Raw genomic sequence first — 22,308 nt, 5'->3', positions numbered from 1 at the left:
CAAGTTAGGTTTATGCTAGTTACTTATTTTACAAGTTTTCTTTTCTTCTTTTCTCTTATATAAATAAGTCATATTGATTCACTTCTTATTCAATCAATTTAATTCACTCAATGAGAATATTATCAATCTTTGTTTCTCATTCTTCTCTCTTTAAGCTTTCTTTTATACACTTCTTGATTCATCAAGAAACTTTCTTTTCATGACTCTTACCACATTTTAACATTTCTCCCACTAATTTTTGTCAATCTCTTTTTCACAGTTATTTATTATCATTAATCAAAATAACTTTGTTGTTTAAAAGCAAACATTGTTATAAATTCTTTGAAGTTGTGTGGCTTTCACCAAATTAAAACCAGAACAGGGTAGTTAAATCATACAGAGATGAGTCCCACACTAGTACGATTCGTGCATCATCATCAAGAACACTTAGGAACTTGTCTATATCCATATGTATCTATCTCCTCGTGCACTAGCTGTCTAGACAAATTAAGCTGGACATAGAATTTCTAAGGGACGGAGCCTCGTTACAGTTAACAGTCAACTTGTTTTATATATTTAATTGTTTTCCTTTGTTCATCCATCGGGTCTTTACCATAAATATAAAACATAATTGAGTTTTTATATTATAAGTACATCATACACTAGTCATGTATATTAATTATCTATTAAATAAAAATAATACATTAATTAATAAATTATATAATGAATGTGTAAAAAAAATTACAAATTGAGTCCTAAAAAGAAAGAGCCAAGCTAACACATGGTCATTTTCGTATTTGAAATAGACATTTAGACCCCACATTCCAAACACAACAAAGAATGAAGGGTAGGAAGCGCCTAAACTTTATATTTCTATATTCACAAATGAGTTTAAAATCTATGCACCGACAGTGTAAATTTTTTTACACTGTCAACATATCATCTACAATTGATTTGTATTATTTTTATTTGAGAGTTAATAGTGGTTAATAAATTAATGGTGGATGATTAACTAACAGTGTAAAAAACATTTACACTATCAGTGTATACATATTAAATCCTTCGCAAATTGCCTATGCATGTCCCACATGACCAAACCTACCGTCAAGTCCAACAGGTGAGAGTTGAAAAATGAAGCCATTGCTGATAGGGCGGCTTCTTTAATTGGTTGGCATGCCCACAATTTTTTTGTTCACTTGCTTAATTGCTTGCTACTTTTTTGTTTATTAGGCATATCACCATTTGGTTGATAGGAGAGTTATGCAAGTTAAAGGAAGCCAAAATCAATTCATGTACATCTTTATATTAGAGGTTTTGTTAGGAAAGTGTATAAATAAGGATCCAATAAACAGAAGTTCCATCTATATACTAATGTGACATTTCAACAAATTCATGCTTAATTACAACATATATACTTGGTTTAGATTATAATCATGCTTGAAGCTTGGTGGTTCGGTGTTGGACACTTACAAAAACATCTCAACTTTGAAGGTATTAGAAGCATAGGATAATTAGTGTGTTTTAGAGTAGAAGTAAAAGTTAGAAAAGTGAGAGGTTGTTATTATTTATCAGATGATAATCCATTCTATTTACAAGAAGGTAATCCATTTGTTGTATAGTAAAATTTGTATTGGAACATTTAGACAATAAGTTACCTAAAAACATATAAGATGGAAGCTCTGATAAACTACTTGAATGAATCTGAATTATTGGATACGAATAACCGTTTAGTTGATGCATACGAAAAAATGTAAAGAAATTTAATTGGATAATACTTTATTTAATAGATTAAAAGGTTAATTTTTAAATTTGCCAACTAACAGTTTAATTTTTTTTTTTTACTTTTCAACCACATCTCAACAGTGAACAAAAGCTATAAATATATAACTCATATTTTTCGTATTTCTACTGTCTTGCTTGTATCAATAAAATATATGAATTGTGAATTGATGTTAGAGAGAAAACCCGATTGAAATTAGGGTTTATGTTAAAGGGTTTAACTTGCATCATGACTCATGAGTTTACAATCTAACTCTAACCTATTTATTTGTCATATTTTTTAAGTTATGGCATAATTAACTCATTTATAAGCTGGATTTCACCTTTTTAAGTCTCGTTTAATTACTATACAATGTAATTTTGAAGAATAGTAAGTGTTCAAGTATGATGAATATAGAAAAGAAAAACTATGGAAAGTTTGTTCCTATAGTTTGAGTTCAATAGTAATTTAAAATATAAGTAATGGCATACTAAGGAAAAATAACAACACTACTAGTATAACACTTTTATTTTGTGGTACGCTTAAGAATGACAATATGTCAAGTATACTATGGGCAAATATGATGTACTCCAGGTGGCTTACATATATGGTAGACTTAAATCACATGTTCTAAATAATATTTCATTTTATATTCTAAATCAATCAAAATGTGACTTTTTATTATTTTTTGTTTTTAGTATTTTTCTTTTATTCATGTGGCAAAATGTGACATACTTAGGATAAGGAATAAGACATAATTGAGAATAAGTGATCATTATCCCATATATGGTGATAATGTCAACTTACAATACATTGAAGAAGGTATCTATATCCATAGGTATTTGTAGATACATAATTATTCATATTTTTTTTTAAAAATAAACCAATATAAAATAAACTTTAATATCACATACCACACCATCTTTTCACGAATTAAAATACTTATAGAATTAAGGGAATTCAACCAAGCAAGTTTAATTTTTATCGTTGTACTAAATTTAGTAAAAAATTCGTTGTAGACAGTTATGAAAATATCAACAACAAAAAATCAGTTTAAAAAAACTAACGTGTGTGATGGATTAAACAAAAGAGAGAGAAAAAGTATTCATTCACAAGATTGACGCACTGTTTAAATTTAATTATTATTAATCATTAAAAATTAGTATTTCTAAAAAATAATAAATAACAGTAACTATATATAAATATTTATACTAACATTATATATATATATATATATATATATTAACTATAAATAAAAAACAAGCAAATATAGAATTGGATGGTATTAAAAGTAGAAACAAAAAATTTCAGGGCCAGCTGCTTCCTCCCATTATAAAGGTTGGATGAATATCATTTGTCTTTTGATGATGTCTCGTTTTTAATTTCAGATCAATCACATATTAATAAATTAAAAATGTAAAAAGGTAATATTCTGAGTTGCTCAAGACTTTCAATGAGACATCACTATAAACAAATGATGAATTGGAAAAGTCAGCTAGTGGAACCTACGTGCGCCTAACTCCACATTAGAGTATTAGATCTGAGGCTCTGGGCAATGATTTCGGTACATGTCGAATTACTTCAGAAATTATTTATTATCTATTGTTAGCATTAAAGTCCAATTGAAACTTTATCAGTTATCGCCGCATTTAGTCTGTTAAAAGAGTTCAAAGCAAAGCAAAGCAATTGAAAATGGGGAAAGGAAACCTAAACTCATGGAAGTTAAAGTTTGTTCATTGATTGCAAACGTGAATTAAATAGATTTTAACTTATTAACATTAGCATGTCACGCAATCCTAACTTGTGATATGACGTCAAGTGTTTAGGTCCAAACCATTTGGCAAACGTGAAATATTCACATCTGTCTGTTGCACCATACTGGAACAGGAGGGAGTTTCCAACCATTGGAGAGTTTCATTATTACATGGATATAAGAATGAAGGGTAGGAAGCGCCTAAACTTTATATTTCTATATTCACAAATGAGTTTAAAATCTATGCACCGACAGTGTAAATTTTTTTACACTGTCAACATATCATCTACAATTGATTTGTATTATTTTTATTTGAGAGTTAATAGTGGTTAATAAATTAATGGTGGATGATTAACTAACAGTGTAAAAAACATTTACACTATCAGTGTATACATATTAAATCCTTCGCAAATTGCCTATGCATGTCCCACATGACCAAACCTACCGTCAAGTCCAACAGGTGAGAGTTGAAAAATGAAGCCATTGCTGATAGGGCGGCTTCTTTAATTGGTTGGCATGCCCACAATTTTTTTGTTCACTTGCTTAATTGCTTGCTACTTTTTTGTTTATTAGGCATATCACCATTTGGTTGATAGGAGAGTTATGCAAGTTAAAGGAAGCCAAAATCAATTCATGTACATCTTTATATTAGAGGTTTTGTTAGGAAAGTGTATAAATAAGGATCCAATAAACAGAAGTTCCATCTATATACTAATGTGACATTTCAACAAATTCATGCTTAATTACAACATATATACTTGGTTTAGATTATAATCATGCTTGAAGCTTGGTGGTTCGGTGTTGGACACTTACAAAAACATCTCAACTTTGAAGGTATTAGAAGCATAGGATAATTAGTGTGTTTTAGAGTAGAAGTAAAAGTTAGAAAAGTGAGAGGTTGTTATTATTTATCAGATGATAATCCATTCTATTTACAAGAAGGTAATCCATTTGTTGTATAGTAAAATTTGTATTGGAACATTTAGACAATAAGTTACCTAAAAACATATAAGATGGAAGCTCTGATAAACTACTTGAATGAATCTGAATTATTGGATACGAATAACCGTTTAGTTGATGCATACGAAAAAATGTAAAGAAATTTAATTGGATAATACTTTATTTAATAGATTAAAAGGTTAATTTTTAAATTTGCCAACTAACAGTTTAATTTTTTTTTTTTACTTTTCAACCACATCTCAACAGTGAACAAAAGCTATAAATATATAACTCATATTTTTCGTATTTCTACTGTCTTGCTTGTATCAATAAAATATATGAATTGTGAATTGATGTTAGAGAGAAAACCCGATTGAAATTAGGGTTTATGTTAAAGGGTTTAACTTGCATCATGACTCATGAGTTTACAATCTAACTCTAACCTATTTATTTGTCATATTTTTTAAGTTATGGCATAATTAACTCATTTATAAGCTGGATTTCACCTTTTTAAGTCTCGTTTAATTACTATACAATGTAATTTTGAAGAATAGTAAGTGTTCAAGTATGATGAATATAGAAAAGAAAAACTATGGAAAGTTTGTTCCTATAGTTTGAGTTCAATAGTAATTTAAAATATAAGTAATGGCATACTAAGGAAAAATAACAACACTACTAGTATAACACTTTTATTTTGTGGTACGCTTAAGAATGACAATATGTCAAGTATACTATGGGCAAATATGATGTACTCCAGGTGGCTTACATATATGGTAGACTTAAATCACATGTTCTAAATAATATTTCATTTTATATTCTAAATCAATCAAAATGTGACTTTTTATTATTTTTTGTTTTTAGTATTTTTCTTTTATTCATGTGGCAAAATGTGACATACTTAGGATAAGGAATAAGACATAATTGAGAATAAGTGATCATTATCCCATATATGGTGATAATGTCAACTTACAATACATTGAAGAAGGTATCTATATCCATAGGTATTTGTAGATACATAATTATTCATATTTTTTTTTAAAAATAAACCAATATAAAATAAACTTTAATATCACATACCACACCATCTTTTCACGAATTAAAATACTTATAGAATTAAGGGAATTCAACCAAGCAAGTTTAATTTTTATCGTTGTACTAAATTTAGTAAAAAATTCGTTGTAGACAGTTATGAAAATATCAACAACAAAAAATCAGTTTAAAAAAACTAACGTGTGTGATGGATTAAACAAAAGAGAGAGAAAAAGTATTCATTCACAAGATTGACGCACTGTTTAAATTTAATTATTATTAATCATTAAAAATTAGTATTTCTAAAAAATAATAAATAACAGTAACTATATATAAATATTTATACTAACATTATATATATATATATATATATATATTAACTATAAATAAAAAACAAGCAAATATAGAATTGGATGGTATTAAAAGTAGAAACAAAAAATTTCAGGGCCAGCTGCTTCCTCCCATTATAAAGGTTGGATGAATATCATTTGTCTTTTGATGATGTCTCGTTTTTAATTTCAGATCAATCACATATTAATAAATTAAAAATGTAAAAAGGTAATATTCTGAGTTGCTCAAGACTTTCAATGAGACATCACTATAAACAAATGATGAATTGGAAAAGTCAGCTAGTGGAACCTACGTGCGCCTAACTCCACATTAGAGTATTAGATCTGAGGCTCTGGGCAATGATTTCGGTACATGTCGAATTACTTCAGAAATTATTTATTATCTATTGTTAGCATTAAAGTCCAATTGAAACTTTATCAGTTATCGCCGCATTTAGTCTGTTAAAAGAGTTCAAAGCAAAGCAAAGCAATTGAAAATGGGGAAAGGAAACCTAAACTCATGGAAGTTAAAGTTTGTTCATTGATTGCAAACGTGAATTAAATAGATTTTAACTTATTAACATTAGCATGTCACGCAATCCTAACTTGTGATATGACGTCAAGTGTTTAGGTCCAAACCATTTGGCAAACGTGAAATATTCACATCTGTCTGTTGCACCATACTGGAACAGGAGGGAGTTTCCAACCATTGGAGAGTTTCATTATTACATGGATATAAGAAGAGTGAAGAGTTACAAGTGAGACACCACGTCTTGAACCAAAACTTAAGGCATTATTTCTATGGGTTTTTCCTTATTATAAATTCTTTCACTTCTTCCCATATATTCAATGTGCGACTTTAAACTTGAATAAAACCAACAACATCAAAACTACTACACCAGAATTTGGATATGCTTTTTCCCAAAAACAAAAGCCATTGTAGTTGTAACATTCAAACTTAGAATCTTACTCCGTATATTATAAAATTTTTAGTGAATGTTTGTGGCTTGCAGATGTTTTTTTGGGTACAGCTTGAAGGTGGTTTAAGATAAAATTGAATAATAAACAACTAAGCTCTCTGTAACCATAATTAAGGATAGTGACCCTCAGCCTAACTACCCCCACTCAAGATGGGAACATTGGGCTCCACAGCTGGACAAAAGAGCCCATATCATTGGAAGAGTTTAATCTCTATAAATTCAATATATATTTTTAAAATAAATTTAAATATATATTCTTAACGAATCAACTACTTAACGAGATGTAGCTCAATCCAAAACGGTGAGACATAAAATGTGAGTGTCTGAGTTTAAAACTCAATAGTTGTCCGATTCTATCTCGCCCCCTTGCTAAATTTTTTTCCTATAAATAACTACCAAACAAAATTTATATTACATTTTTTTATATTATCAAGATAATGAATAAATTTATCTTTAATTTTTTATTACGAGGGAGGATTTATAAATAAAAAAACATGGGGACTTGTTTGGGGTTTGCTTATTTTATGTTTTCGTTGGAAATAAAAAAATATTATTGAAAACATGTCTCGTAAGTTTTATTGAAAATATTTTCTAAAAATGTTTCTTATAATATGTTAGAATGGTATAAATATATATAAACATTTATGACAACTTTCACTATAAAATCAATTAATTGAATTTTTGTATATTAAATCAATGTGTCTAATCTTTTTTCTATTTTATAAACGGTGGTTATAAAATTATAATACATTTAGTGAGTCTAGTTGTTCTATTAGCTGGACCAAGTAATATAAAAGGCCAGGGTTAAGATATAATCTTTGGAACTAGTTAAGAGGAATAGACGTTGTACTCCTTAAGATTTGTTTAGGATTTACTTTTTTATAGAGAATGAAAAAGTATTTTTGAATTTTAAATTCAGAGAGTTGTATGATGTTTTTATAAATAAATAAATAATATAAAGGCAGATTTTACCAAAATATATAAATATATTCCCAATTTTGTTTAAAAATATTATATAATTATCTTAATTTAAATTGAAAAGTATGCATTTTCTTGCCATTCAAAAATCAACTCTAAGGATACTGGTTTCTCATGGGACATAGACAACAGTCTCATTGTCACATATCCTATTAATTATTGATATGTCTAATAATGACATTGATAAAAAACTATTTATTGATTAAGAATCGAGATTAAAAGCTCAAATTTATTTTAGCAACTAAAATATAAAAATTGCATAATTTTCAAACACTAAAAACTTAACGAAATGACTTATTAGCGAAAACTTCGATGAATTGCTAAGTATTTATCAGTTTAAAAAGCATAAATTAAAGAAAATGCTTAAACCAAATACATTTTTATCGTTTTTGTTTCTTAAAGACAGAATATACTTGTTTTCTTAAATTTCAATTCCTATGAAATAAAAAAAATTAAAGTTTACACCGACCAAACATCTCTTGGTTTTTCAATAGAACTGTTCTTTTTTCGCTTAAATTCGGTGGATAATTTCATTCATTTGGTTTGCGTTTCTCATCAGGCATAAGGATTAGATTAAACGCATGCATGTTTATACTTTTATATAAGCCAAATATTTGGTTGTTCTGTCTAGGATTAGCGTCACATCCACTAACTTATCTGACATTTAAAAAAGATATATTCATTTTAATATCCACCGTTTTAGTTCGATTGTCCATTATATGGTTCCTCTTCCTTGAGTAATGATTAGATATTTGTGAATTATCTTCACATACATTAGATTGTATTATTTAACAGACTCCTCAACTGATGGCTATATATCATGGGCTTGTAATTGGATTTTTGTTGTTTCCATATAGACTTGTACCGGAAGCAATCATGTCTGAGTCGAGAACATCTATAGGTATGTGAGGCTAACTCTTTAAGCGGACATTTTTATCTACAAGACTTGAATCTGATACCTTACTTACGGAGAATCAAACATGTACCACTTGAACCAACGTCCGTTGATATTCTAATTGGATTTGATGTTGTGAAAACATTTTGAAACAAAATTGGGAGGATTAAATTGCTGATATTCCACAAATATGCTTGATTTTAAAGAGCAATGGCTACTTTAATCATACAAATGGAATAAAGGAGGAAAAGTGTACTAAGTAGTGGTAATTGATCAAGCTAAACAGTGAATGCCAAGTATTATGAAGGTAAGTTGTATTTGCTTTGTGAAATGCACTACGTCAATCATGACAACGTTTCACTAATCATAAGCTTCATACTGTATAGTAGCTTAATTTATTTTAACAGAAGAATAAATGATGAACAAAGCTACATTGATGCGCTATATGTTTAATCATATAGGATTTTAAAGATTGAAAGTGGTTTGAAGGTGAAAGTAGAGATTTATTTCCCCATGTCATATCAATGCCGCTAGCCCGACAAAATAATTGATTTTAATCAATTGGACCATAAACTAAATCAAAATAGACCATATAAAACCAGAACCATGATATATGATTTTGATTTTTCAAATTGAATTGGTACTTAAATTAGTTTTGGTTTAGTCACAGTTCTAAACGGATTATAATAACAAATACAGCTCCAAATATATTTATACTTACAGTTTCATATGCAGTTCTACTTTAAATTTAAAATACACTTCCAAGTTCCAATTTTAATTTCAAGAACTGTTTTAATTCCAATAACAATTTTCAAGAGCATAACTAGAGCATAATTGTTTTTATAACTAGATGGGACACCAAGTGTAACGAGATTGGGATAAGTGATCCCATTTTCAATTGAGTTGCTACCGCACCGCAATCATATATACAGCAGATGAATTTATTGGCAAATCAATCAAATCAGACCTTTATTTTCATTTCATTTTTATTTGGTATAAGTTCAACATTGAATATAAAAGAAGAGTGGAATACTTTAGAAATGAAAAAGACTAATGATATTAAGCATTTGTTCGAAACATATGTTACCCACTTACCCTTGGTTAAACATATGGAGTCTTCATGCGGTGAATACAGCTGCAAAGCAAAATAACCGGTCCAAAATGATGCTTATTGTTTAGCTGTCTATTACTAATAATTTATTTACGATTCCCTCCTTTTAACTTCTGAAATATTTCAGAAAGAAGCGTTGCTTTGGTCACAAACAACCATAGTCTTAGCAACATCATTTTAATGTTATTTAATGTGATAGTTTATCCTGTAAATCACGCTTATAATCTTACGATGATTAAATGCATTCCTCGTAGACAAACTCTCGCTTCTGGTAAATTACTAGAATCTTAATAATCTTGTACCACATAGGTTAATGAATTATTAGACCATGGCTAATCGTTTTTTATTAACAAAAGCTATATATGTGTACGAAAAAGTAAGAGGTCCATGCGGTGGGTGGTATATGTACGATGTACGTGTAACTGAAATGGATACTGATTTGTTTCATAACAAACGAGATCTTTGATTTCCCATTTGAATATCCCATCATCCCCCGACAACATCGTCTCTCGCCCTTTTCCAATGACTTTCTTTAATCCATGGCTAATCCTTCCACTTGGACAGATTTTTTAACAAATTAATTTTTAAATTCTTTTATGTCTGACAACTACGTGGGCTTCATAATATTATACGTAGATTAAGAAAATAAAGTAAAAGCAACTGAACAAATGCAACAGTGCAAAGATGGTTGAAGAATTATAAAAGTGTTGGTGGAAGGGCATAGGAAGATAAGAGGAAAGTGGCGTAGCGTATTGTATTGTGAGAGAACCGGTTCCATACAGGTGCTATTTGTTAGAGGAATACAAATGATTTATACCAAAATAATTTAATTCTACTATTTCCAACCAATCAAATCTTATACTAACTTAAAAAAATAATTTAATATTTATTCCATACATATTTATCAAAATTGGATCGGTGGTAATTGTTTGGACATAGAAAATGGAATAGAATATCTAATTCTGAAAGAGAGATAGGTGACAGACACGTGTGGGTGGGAGTAGAGAGATAGGCCAATATAGGATGAGATGGTGGTGGGGGTGGCAGGTAAGAGAACACAGGCTGGACTGACAGAAAAGCAGTAATGATTCGCTCTCAAATTCGGCGACCAATCTTGTCATTTTGTGCCAGCTCAGCATACAAGGTGGGTCCCACACTCCTATTTTTCATAGGAAAAGGACGAAAGTTGAAAATCCCACACGAAATGCTCTCCAGCCTGGAGTCGTCTCAGTCAAACACAAACCAAAGCATAAGGAACCTCCCCCAACTCAACCGTTATCGTCGTTATCGTAATTTCTTTTAGTTTTTTATTTAAAATGTTACCTGTAAGTGCTTTAACGTGAAAATTATGGTTCTCAGCGTTTGTTTGTCTACATTCACTTCGAGAACTGTTTCATTCACATAGTTATCCCACGCTCCTACAACTCCGTCAGTTGCACTTTCCGTCTCCTTTCAAAATTACAACATGTTGATTTAGTTTTATTCTTTTATTGATTTGTTTCATCCATAAGATTATTATAAAAAAGGAAACGGAATAGAGGTATGAAGCATGATGCAATCATTCAAGTAGGAATAAACAGTATAACTGAAAGGCTCCCTCCCCAAATATAGCAGCTCACAAAAATTGACCGTATTAAATAAGAGAGCAAGATATCTATGTAATTACTATTAGTAATTATAATAACTAAAATTCTAAAACCTAAGATATTAAACAATAATTACTATTACTAATTATAATAACTAGATGAACAAGAAGTTATGATAATGTAAGTATCTATTAGATTCTCAGAACAAATTTGATTTTTGAGGACACTTGTTAAAAATGTTAATCACACACTTCAAAATAAATTAGTTAATTAACCATAAGTCATGATAGTAATTCAAATGAGACATCCTTAATTTGCATCTTCATCTCTCACACTCGATCACCATAACTTACATTAACAGAATGATACAGCTCTTATCGCTCAAGCGCAACCCTTTAAAGCAACATTGTTGTTGCTCGTCCTACTTAAAAACTTATTTTGATATAAGTGTGTTGACCTATTAGAATGTCTTATTATATATTAAGTTTGTACAGGACCGCAGAACAAATCTTAAAATAGCTCCTTCCAAACCTATATTAAAAAGTGAAATATTTGCTTAAAAAATGTCTTTTGTGAAATAAGTTTATTGACTGAAGGCTTAGTTTTCCACAACTAACTTCCCTGATTGAAGATATAACAATTTATTAAATTTAAGCACATGCAATAAATATAACATATAAACACAACATATAAAAGGGAGAAAAAATGGGTCGGTAATATAAGAATTTTTATATTTTAATTATATCATCTATTATTAAAATAAAAAATTTGATTATATAAATAATAAATAACGTAATAATTGGGTAGACTCTCAAAGGCTAGTGTATATTAGACGCGCTGTGTCACGGGAAAAATTAACCTGTTTACGCTATTATTATTTAGAATTAAAAAAATGGATTTGAATTTTGAAAGGATAAAAGAGGGGTGGATGGTGACTTGTGTAAATGGGAGCAGCTGGAGAGTGACGCGTGTCTTATTACAGCTGTATCCCAAAACCCAAGTCCCAACCGCTTCCCTGGAATAAGCGGTACCGATTGTCCATCACGCTAGCTTACAACTCCAAAACCTAACTTCCCCAACCGGTTTCCTATTCCCATTTCCCCCACATATAAGCAATTGTAGCACCCCCAAACTAACCCAATGCTCCACTACCAATAAATCAACTAACAAATACCCTCATCCTCTTCAATCCCCACCTCCCTCTCCTTATTCATATCATCATTTGAAATTTGAAAGAAAATAACAAGATGAACACATCCATTACCAGAAAAGATATGGATCGGATCAGGGGCCCATGGAGCCCAGAAGAGGACGCTTCTCTTCAAAATCTCGTAGAGAAACACGGGCCTAGGAATTGGTCACTCATCAGCAAATCCATTCCAGGTCGATCTGGAAAATCATGCAGGCTCCGTTGGTGCAACCAGCTCTCTCCTCAGGTTGAACATCAGGCTTTCACACCTGAAGAGGACGAAACAATAATCAGAGCCCATGCCCGATTCGGAAACAAATGGGCCACCATAGCCCGACTCCTATCAGGCCGAACCGACAACGCAATCAAAAACCACTGGAACTCCACCTTGAAGCGCAAGTGCGCTTCCTTCATGATTGACGAGCTTGAGGTTAATCCTCAGCCGTTGAAACGTTCCGTGAGTGCTGGCGCTGCTATGCCCGTGTCCACGGGACTTTACATGAACCCGCCCACACCTGGTAGCCCATCTGGATCCGATGTGAGCGAGTCCAGCGTACCGGTTGCGTCCTCATCACACGTGTACCGACCTGTTCCAAGAACTGGTGGAGTTTTAATAGAAACGACGTCGTCCTCCAATGATCCACCTACTTCATTATCTCTCTCCCTTCCTGGTTTGGACTCTTCTTCTGAAGTCTCGAATCGTGTAACGGTGTCTGATTATAGCGCTTCTGCGCCGATACAGTTGAATACGGCGTCCTTGTTATCACCGATAATGGCTGAGCCGGTGTCTACGGTAGCTCCGATGGAGGTGCGTCAGAAGGAGGTTCATGATCTGAGGTCGATGGCGGCGTTTAATTTTAACGGAGAGTTGTTGGCGGTGATGCAGGAAATGATAAGAAAGGAAGTGAGGAGTTATATAGAGGAACAGAATGGGATGTGTTTTCAAGCAGCTGGTGATGGGTTTAGGAACGCATCGGTGAAGAGTATTGAGAAACAGGATCGATTCGTAAATATTAGCTGAGAATGAAAACTTAATTAATGATGGAAGGGGAAAATAATCATTTTATTTTTCGCTGTTTTATTTTTTGTTGTTTCGTAGGGAATAATTTCGGTTAATGTACAGAGCGAAAACTCGTTCGCTACCAGAGACATGGATGGATCGATGGACGAGTGACACGAGTACTTGTGAAATGGAATTTATCTGTTAGAAGCAGAGGAAATTTGAAAGAGTATGGATGTTGGCCTAGGAGAAAAAATATATTTCCATAAAAAATTTACCCTTCTTAATCCTCTTCTCTATGCTTAGTTGGAGAAGAAAAAACAAGTTTCAATTTAAAAATCCTCAAAATATGAAACTAAAGTTTAATCTTTTTTGTTTGCTGTAAAATTCCAAATTTTCAATTCTCGTTTTGTTTTGAATCCAAAGTAGGCATTAGTAGACATGGCAAGTTACTGAATTTGACTGTACTTAGAGTGGATGCCACTTTCAGCTACAAGTTTTTTTGCTACATTAGAAAAAGAAACATGGATTCCAGTAATATGTATTTTTGTACGACTTAAATTTGTAAGGTGGGAATAATTTTCTAATGGTAAGTTGGTAACTGGCCTAAGACAGGAGTATCAGGTATTGGTAGGATAATTAAATGGATAGGGTAATTATATGGATTTTGATAACTTGTTAAGTGTGAAGGAAGAAGTCTCATATTGAGTAAAAATGGATTACCTAAAGAACATATAACTGGATGGATTCATAGACCTAATGTCTTAAGGATTTGGGTCAAAATATGATATCAAACTCTAAATATTATTTTCATGCAAACATTTTCTCTGTGTAAATGTTTTTCAATCTTTAATATGAAAACACCGTCACAATTTAGTAGAATGGTTTATATCTCTGCCGTGAAATATGTTTCAGTTGATGGTAAAACACGGCAGCTGTTTGGAGAAATCTCATGCTGGAACCTACGAAAAGTTCCATAATTGCTAAAACGAAACAGTAGTAAAATTTAACTAGTAATTGTAACGGAAGCTATTTGTACAACATCTGATTGGAAATATAAGCAATCACCAAGACGAAACATATTAAAATATAACTGGTTGGATGAGGGATTTTAAAATATCAATAATTTAAAATACAGAGAATCATATCATACTACTCAAAGTAGTTTTGAATGGGCTGGAATATAATGGGAAATAGTAAGCATGAGTAGGACCCGACCTACTCATTTATTCGGTATGATTCAATTATAATCAAGCTTAAATATGGTCGGGTCTCATTAGATTGAGGACTGAGTTCAGGTTCAAAAGCACACATTGTCAATATTTAGGACTGAAATCTGATTAAAAATTAGATATTGTTAATATTTAGGGTCAGGTAACTAAGCATGACTCATTCATCATGTTTGTATAGTCAATATTTAATCGTGTCTAGGATCAGGTTCGGATTTAAAGACTGGTACAGTTGATATTTAAGGTCAGGTTTGCTTCGATTTAGGTATAGGTTCAAAATAAGACTCCACCAACATTTATGATTGAATAAAGACAAGCCTTGACCCGTCCTAATCCAATCCAACTCATGTTCGCCCGTAAGAAATAGTATCGAGATTAAGAGTTGAGGGAGGATTTTTGAATTATACCTGACCATTTCAAATACCTCATAACGAGTAAAAGAATAGCGGAATGTATAGAAAATTATGTTAAATAGCCTAATCGAACACATCCAATCACACAATTTAATAATACAATAATAAACTAGTCACTAATATAATAACTAACTGACAGAATAGTAACTAAATCTCATCCAATACTTTCTACAAGCAGAAGAGTTGATATCAAGCAGTCCAAGTTAGAAATAATTTCGTGAAAAAAGGCAAAGGATCGAATGATTTGGTAAAAAACATCAATTAGGTGATCATGAGTGGAGATAGGCAACATATGGAGCGGGTGATTTTGAAGATGCTATAGAACAACATGAAAATCAATATGAATGTGCTTTGTCCTCTCTTCAAAACTAGGATTTGCAGCTAAATGCTTTGGCAATTGCTTATCACAATCTAAAACAACTAGCCTCATGAAAGGGAGAGGGGATGTGCCATTCTAATGTCACAAAACAATTATAATGAAAAAAATAAACAAAGTTATAAATGATCAATTTTTTTTTAATTAATGTGACGTGATTGATTTAAAATATGCTTGAAAACAACGTATCATTGTCCCATCAAAAGAATGTGAAGGGTATAATAACTAACTAAGAGCATTCACAATGGTTCAACCCATTTTTCGTTCTTAAATGAGTCTTATTATTTATTTTATATTTGTTTACACTTTCCAACAATTTAAGCAACTCAAACTAAAATCACCTCAAATGATATAACTCTATTCATTCTTAGTAGGACCCTACAAACATACTCACATTTATATTTATCTTTCTTGAAACATTTTTTAATGTTGGCTCACAACTTTAAGAACGTTGTTTATTTAGCTTATCGTTGCGAAAGAAGAACAAGAACGACTTCTCTCTAGTGGTGAACTTGAACGAAGAACTTGTTTATTTTGCTAATAACAGTTTTTTGTTACCATTGTGGGTACTCTAAGAGAGTAGTATAGAACTAACAAACAGAGTAGTAAACTAAGCCTTATCCAATAACTATTATAGAAATTCAATAAGGAAACAACTATGTCTTCAAAGAAAGAGAGTTCAAGCTTGTTAGGTTACTCCATTTAAAGAGTGTTGGACCATACATTGTTATCATGACATAGGAAGAGTCAATAGTCACAAGTGAAACATTTCGTCTTGAACCGAAGTCTTAAGTCATTAGTTCCATGAATTTTTTCTACTTAGTAGGCTAACTATGTCTCACTCGAATCATCGTCTCTCTAATACCATTTAGAGGACCAGAATGTAACTGGGGAGCCTCCAACAACCAGAGAGTTCCATTGTTACAAGAGCATGAAAAGAGTGAAAAGTCACAAGTGAGGCACCATATTTTGAACCAAAACCTTAAAACATTTATTCTATGAGTCTTTTTTTCTTTTCTACTTAAAAACTCTATCATTCTTCTCTCACATGCAATATAGGATTACACACTTGAATAATCATAACAAACATCAAAGTGTTTATAGTTTCTAATTGGGATATGGATAAAGATGTTTATTGGGCTGAACAAAGTAGCTAACCCCATTAACTAGCATATAATATACAAAAACCCAATAAAATAGAGAAAGTTTTGAAGCCTCTTTTACCAAATATGCTCTAAATTAACCCTCCTAATCATTTTACACATGTTTAATGAACACATTTTTAAGATTCTAGCAACAAATATTGGATAGTATAACTACATAATTCATCCCCGAGATAATATATGGGAAATAATGTATGTATTAACAATGTAAGAATTTTTTACATTATTATTACATTATTTACCATTTATTTTCAGTTATCATTAATTCTCAAATAAAAATTATACAAATAAATAATAGATGATATACATTATACTCATAATATATTTACAAATTCCCCACGATTTTTACCTCCTCGAGTAATATTTAACATCGGGATAGGGATAACTCTTTTAGTCTTTTTATAACAATCTTTTGAGTAATATCAGGTGACTTTAAAAAAATGTAGTTTCATTATTAAATTAGATGCACCAATAAATATTAAATAATAAGTGAATGTTTATGAAAAAATAAACTTAATGTATCATAAAATTACCATTTAATATATAAATTATAATTTAATATATAAAATAATGTTAATGTCATAACTATTTTATAAAATTATCATATTTATATTACCTTCTATAGCACAATTAGAATATATATTATTCATGTAATTAGTATGTAGGCCACGTTCAATTCTTACTAATTATTTAATTTACTAATTGTTTTGTCTTATTATTTAACAACAAATCCATCCACAATTTTTCAACTCAATAAACTTAATATTATAAATTAATATATACATAAATAAAATTTATATAAAATAAACTGAAAATAATAAATATATATAATATTAAGGGATCAATTTGGATATTATAGATTAGAACATGATAATATTAAGAGTGAATTACATTGACACCCCTGGAATTACATAAACTACCCTTACTTTTTTACACATATACAAACTCCCTACTTTTTATATTTTCATTACATCAGTCACCCCTGCACGAGAAATAAGTATAATTTTTTTAAATAAAAATGTGATAAATGCAATAAAGTTAACCAAAACATGATATATTGTGGAGACAAATTCAATAATATATGAGTCAAAACCTCTTTATTATTTTTTGTTCGTTACGATAAATTATAAGAGCGATTTAAACAATATTTCTTTAGAACGGTTGATGCATTTTGTAACAAAAATAATGAAAATACATTGATTTTTTTTAAGAAGGACCATGATATATATCTAAATACAATCATATGTCTTTTGAGTAACCAAAATGTATTGGTTTAAGTGATACATATTTGATTCACTTTAAGCAATGTTCTGAGTTTGAATCTTATGAATGAAAAAATACATGCTGGAAAAGTTATATTCACATACATATGAATGTTCCCAGTTCAGACATAATAGACTCTAGTACGAAGATAAATGTGTAAAATAAAAAAATATGTCTTTTCAATAATGTAATAGCCTTCTTCTTAATCTCTCTTTAAACTCTTCAACTCAAAGTTACACACAGTGGCGAATCTTACTCTAAAGTTCAGAGGGGCAACAATATTTAATTATAATTTATGATTAAACTAACATCTTCTCGGTGAGCAAAGTAGAAGTTCATAACTATGTTTCATAGGAAGATTTCCAGAAGAAAGTTTAATAACCTCATCTTCAAGAATGAACTTTATTTTTCCTATTGGAATGCCTCTTTGCCTTTTGGAAGTTTGTCGGCCAGTGTCTTGATTCACCTTACATGGCGAAGCTGTATCATTTGTGGATTGGCAAGATTCATAAATCCAATATTCAAGAATGCTTGTGGATTGGCAAGATTCTTTGATAATTTCCATTCAAAAATAATTGAAAAGACTTAATAGCTTCAATGGCTTCTTCTGATCAATTTGTATTGTTTTGTCTCAAAAGCCAACTCTGTTTGCCTACCACCAATTACCCTCACTTCATTCATACTCTATTTTCTTTACCCCTCTCATTACACATAATGGCAGATTTTGATACAAAGTTTATGTGGGGCAATAATATTTAATTATGATTTATAATTAAGATTAAATGAGTAAAAAATAATATATATATATATATATATATATATAATTGTTTCAAAATAACATATTAGTTTTAGAGTAAATATTCATTTCAGTCGCTCAATATTTTTCGACCTTGCTAGTTTAGTCCCTCAAAATTAAGAATTCAAAATCATCATAAAAATTTCAAATGTATGTCAAATTTGTCATTTTTAGCATGTTTTACAACAAATAGATACTAATTTGACCCTAAAATTGATTAATTTGACATACATTTGAAATTTTGGGGGCTATTTTATTATTTCCCAAAATTTGAAGATCTAGACTGGTAAGGTCGAAAAATATGAGGAACTGAAATAAATATTTGCTCTTAATTCTAAATAACATTAATTTACAACTAAAGATGTTAAAGAAAAATATACATTCATTTAAAATGATACTTTTCTCACTTTTAAAGACTTAAACTCATCAATTATTGAATCATGTGTAAAAGTTTTAGTTATATCATTTTCCCATATAAATAGCCACATTACCAATAACAAACTCAACTTGATTAATTCCAAATAATATTAATTTACAACCGAATATGTTAAAGAAAAATATACATCATTTAAAATGTTATTTTTGGACTTTTAAAGACTTAAACTCATCGATTACTGAGTCATGTGTAAAAGTTTCAGTTATTTTATTTTTCCATATAAATCGCCACATTACTATTAAGAAATTCATATTGATTAATGATTGAATCAGTATATAGTATAACAAAAATTCAGAATATATCATTAATGTCTATAAATGCACCCTAAAATAGAGTAATGATACTGCAATTTTAAATTATCAATGGAAGAAATAAGAATATTACATCAAAAAAGTATTGGTGATAATAACTTACAAACACTATGAATTCATGAGTGATGAGGAGAATCATTTAACAATTTTTTTGTTAATAAAAACACATTCAAAAACATACTCTCACAGATGCAATGATAATCTTTTTTACAATTTCTACATGCCTACATTATTGTATGACTTTGTATTACAACATAAATAGAATAATCGAATTATTTATGAATTATGTGTGTTATCCAAATTGATAAATTATGTTTTAATTTAAACACTCATAGAATAAAATAAATATTTTAATAAATTATGTAAAGTAAATATATTAAAACAATTTAACAAAAAAAATATTATTTTTTTTTTAAATTCAGGGGGCAGTTGCCCCCACCTGCCCCTTAAAGAGATCCGCCTCTGGTGACACAAGAAATAAACTAAATTTTTCTGATATCTATACAATAATTTCGATAATAGTTATGTTTATAATCATATATATTTCTTGAATTAAATCATTTTAATTTCACTACTTAATAAATTTCACAAAAAAGTACATGTGCAACCCAAAATCTGTTACAAAAATTAATTATAAGTCAAGAGAAATTGTAAATTAAAGAATAGTAGTAGTAGTCAAAGCATTAATTGATTTTTATCATATAAGATTATTTAATGCTTACAAAAACGTATTACTCAAAGACCCGTCAGCTGATAAAGGAAAAAATTGCCCCGATCAACATCGACATTTTATATATAAAGATCCATATCATTAACAATGGCTCTTCAAGACTTTCAGAGTACATAGAGATTTAGTTTATCGTCTAGAAGAAGAGAAAAACAATGGCTACAGAGAGCAAAGTGAACGTGTTAATGGTGACAACAGCATTGCAAAGTCACATTAACCCCATGCTGAGATTTGCTAAGCGCCTTGTCCCAAAAGGTGTTCATGTTACTCTCATCACAACAGAAACAGCGCGTGATCGCATGCTTGGGAACAATAATAATGTTTCCGATACCACAAACCAAGAAGAAATCCAATTCGAATTCTTTTCTGATGGCCTTAGCAATGATTTTGATCGTAACAAAGACAAAACTACATTTATCGATACTCTTCGAACAATAGGTGCAAAAAACTTGTCCAATCTTATAAACAACCTTTCCAAAACCAAAGGCCAAAATTATTCTTGCATGATTGTTGACCCTCTTCTACCTTGGGCTATTGATGTATCTTCTGATCTTGGCATCCCTTGTGCATTGCTTTGGCTGCAACCTTGTGCTATTTATTTTATTGGTTATCACTGGTACAAGAATCCACTTGTATTTCAGAATTTGGAGGATCCCAATGAGGAAGTACAATTACCTGGACTTCCATTGCTTGAGGCCAAAGATGTCCCTACTTATTTGCTCCCTGATTTTCCAGCTTTTGGAAAACAGGTTATGGCAGAGATATACCAAGGGTCAGAGAAGCTGAAATGGGTTTTTGCTATGTCAAACTCCGAGTTAGAGGAAGAGATAGTGAAGTTCATGACTTCTTTTATCCCTATTTGCCCCATTGGACCATTGGTTTCACAATTTATGTTGGGTGAAAAGGAAACAAATGGTGTTATTATGAATTTGTGGACTGCTGAAAGTTCTTGCCTAGAGTGGCTTGATGATAAGCCAGATTCTTCGGTTATCTATATCTCATTTGGTAGTGTAATTGCAATGTCACAAAAACAAGTGAATAATTTAGCTACGGCTTTAAAGAATAGCAACAAATCATTTTTGTGGGTTATAAAGCCAGCTGAGAAAGGTTCCGAGGATGAAATTCCTGAAATACCCCTTGGGTTTTTAGAAGAAACAAAAGGGAAGGGTTTAGTGGTGACATGGTGCGAGCAAGAGAAGGTTCTGATGCACCCTGCAGTTGCATGCTTTATGACTCATTGTGGTTGGAATTCCATGCTAGAGACTATTGCTGCTGGTGTACCTATTATTGCTTATCCAAAATGGTTGGACCAGCCAACAAATGCAAAGCTTATAGTAAAACAATTTCGAAATGGTGTGGTGATGAATTGCGGTGAAGATAGTGTTGCTAGCGTGGAAGAGATTGAGGGTAGCATTAAAGAAGTTATGGAAGGTTCAAGTGCTGTGGCGATAAAGAAGGTGGCAATGGAAATGAAAGAAGCAGCAAGAGAAGCTTTACAAGAAGGTGGTTCTTCTGATAACAATATCAATCAATTTGTCAATGAATTGAAGAATATTGTCAATGCAGACTCGGCTTGAGCTTTTTAGCTGATCTTGTACCTGATCACATAAGCTACCTTAAATAAAAACGTATGATTGAGAAAATATATGTATGTTAAAAAATTAATAATTATATATATTTTTCACCAATCACATACAGTGTCACATAAACTAATATACTTTCAATTATACAATATATCTGCCGAGATAAAAGTACACTGTACTTTATTTAAAATAATTAGATATTGTAAATCAAATTTTCAAAAATGATATGATGACCAGTTAAATTATTATCACATCACCTGAATGATGTATGCTAATAGTGCTAAGAAATTACATTTTAAGTATTTGATATTAAACTCATAAAATGTATGCATGCGTTGTTAAACACCATATTTTTTTAGTTTTTCAGTGCAAAAGTATATTTTTTTATAAAATAAAAATGTCATATTTTAAAGTATAATATTTTTTTTTAATTCACCAGAATCAAATAAAAATATAAAAATGGCAATTTGTTTCAAAATGAAGT

The 22,308-nt window shown here is 30.6% G+C and overlaps 2 protein-coding genes across 2 annotated transcripts; both read left to right on the top strand.

The window, feature by feature from the left end:
• On the top strand, positions 12,379–13,905 carry LOC109348619 (transcription factor MYB44-like). Its single transcript, XM_019589126.1, has one exon. It carries the CDS (start codon positions 12,586–12,588, stop codon positions 13,546–13,548), a length of 963 nt encoding a protein of 320 aa, XP_019444671.1. The 5' UTR covers positions 12,379–12,585; the 3' UTR covers positions 13,549–13,905.
• LOC109350375 (UDP-glycosyltransferase 84B2-like) lies at positions 20,397–21,818 on the top strand. The gene has a single exon (XM_019591617.1). The coding sequence runs from the start codon at positions 20,397–20,399 to the stop codon at positions 21,816–21,818; it is 1,422 nt and encodes a 473-aa protein (XP_019447162.1).

This window comes from Lupinus angustifolius, chromosome LG06, assembly GCF_001865875.1.
Source record: "Lupinus angustifolius cultivar Tanjil chromosome LG06, LupAngTanjil_v1.0, whole genome shotgun sequence".
Taxonomy (NCBI): Eukaryota; Viridiplantae; Streptophyta; class Magnoliopsida; order Fabales; family Fabaceae; genus Lupinus; species Lupinus angustifolius.
Note: the sequence above shows the minus strand (reverse complement) of the source record. Positions and strands in the feature narration are given on the sequence as shown.

Coding starts and splice junctions, on each gene's coding strand:
- LOC109348619 (XM_019589126.1), top strand. CDS start 12,586: ATGAACACATCCATTACCAGAAAAGATATGGATCGGATCAGGGGCCCA.
- LOC109350375 (XM_019591617.1), top strand. CDS start 20,397: ATGGCTACAGAGAGCAAAGTGAACGTGTTAATGGTGACAACAGCATTG.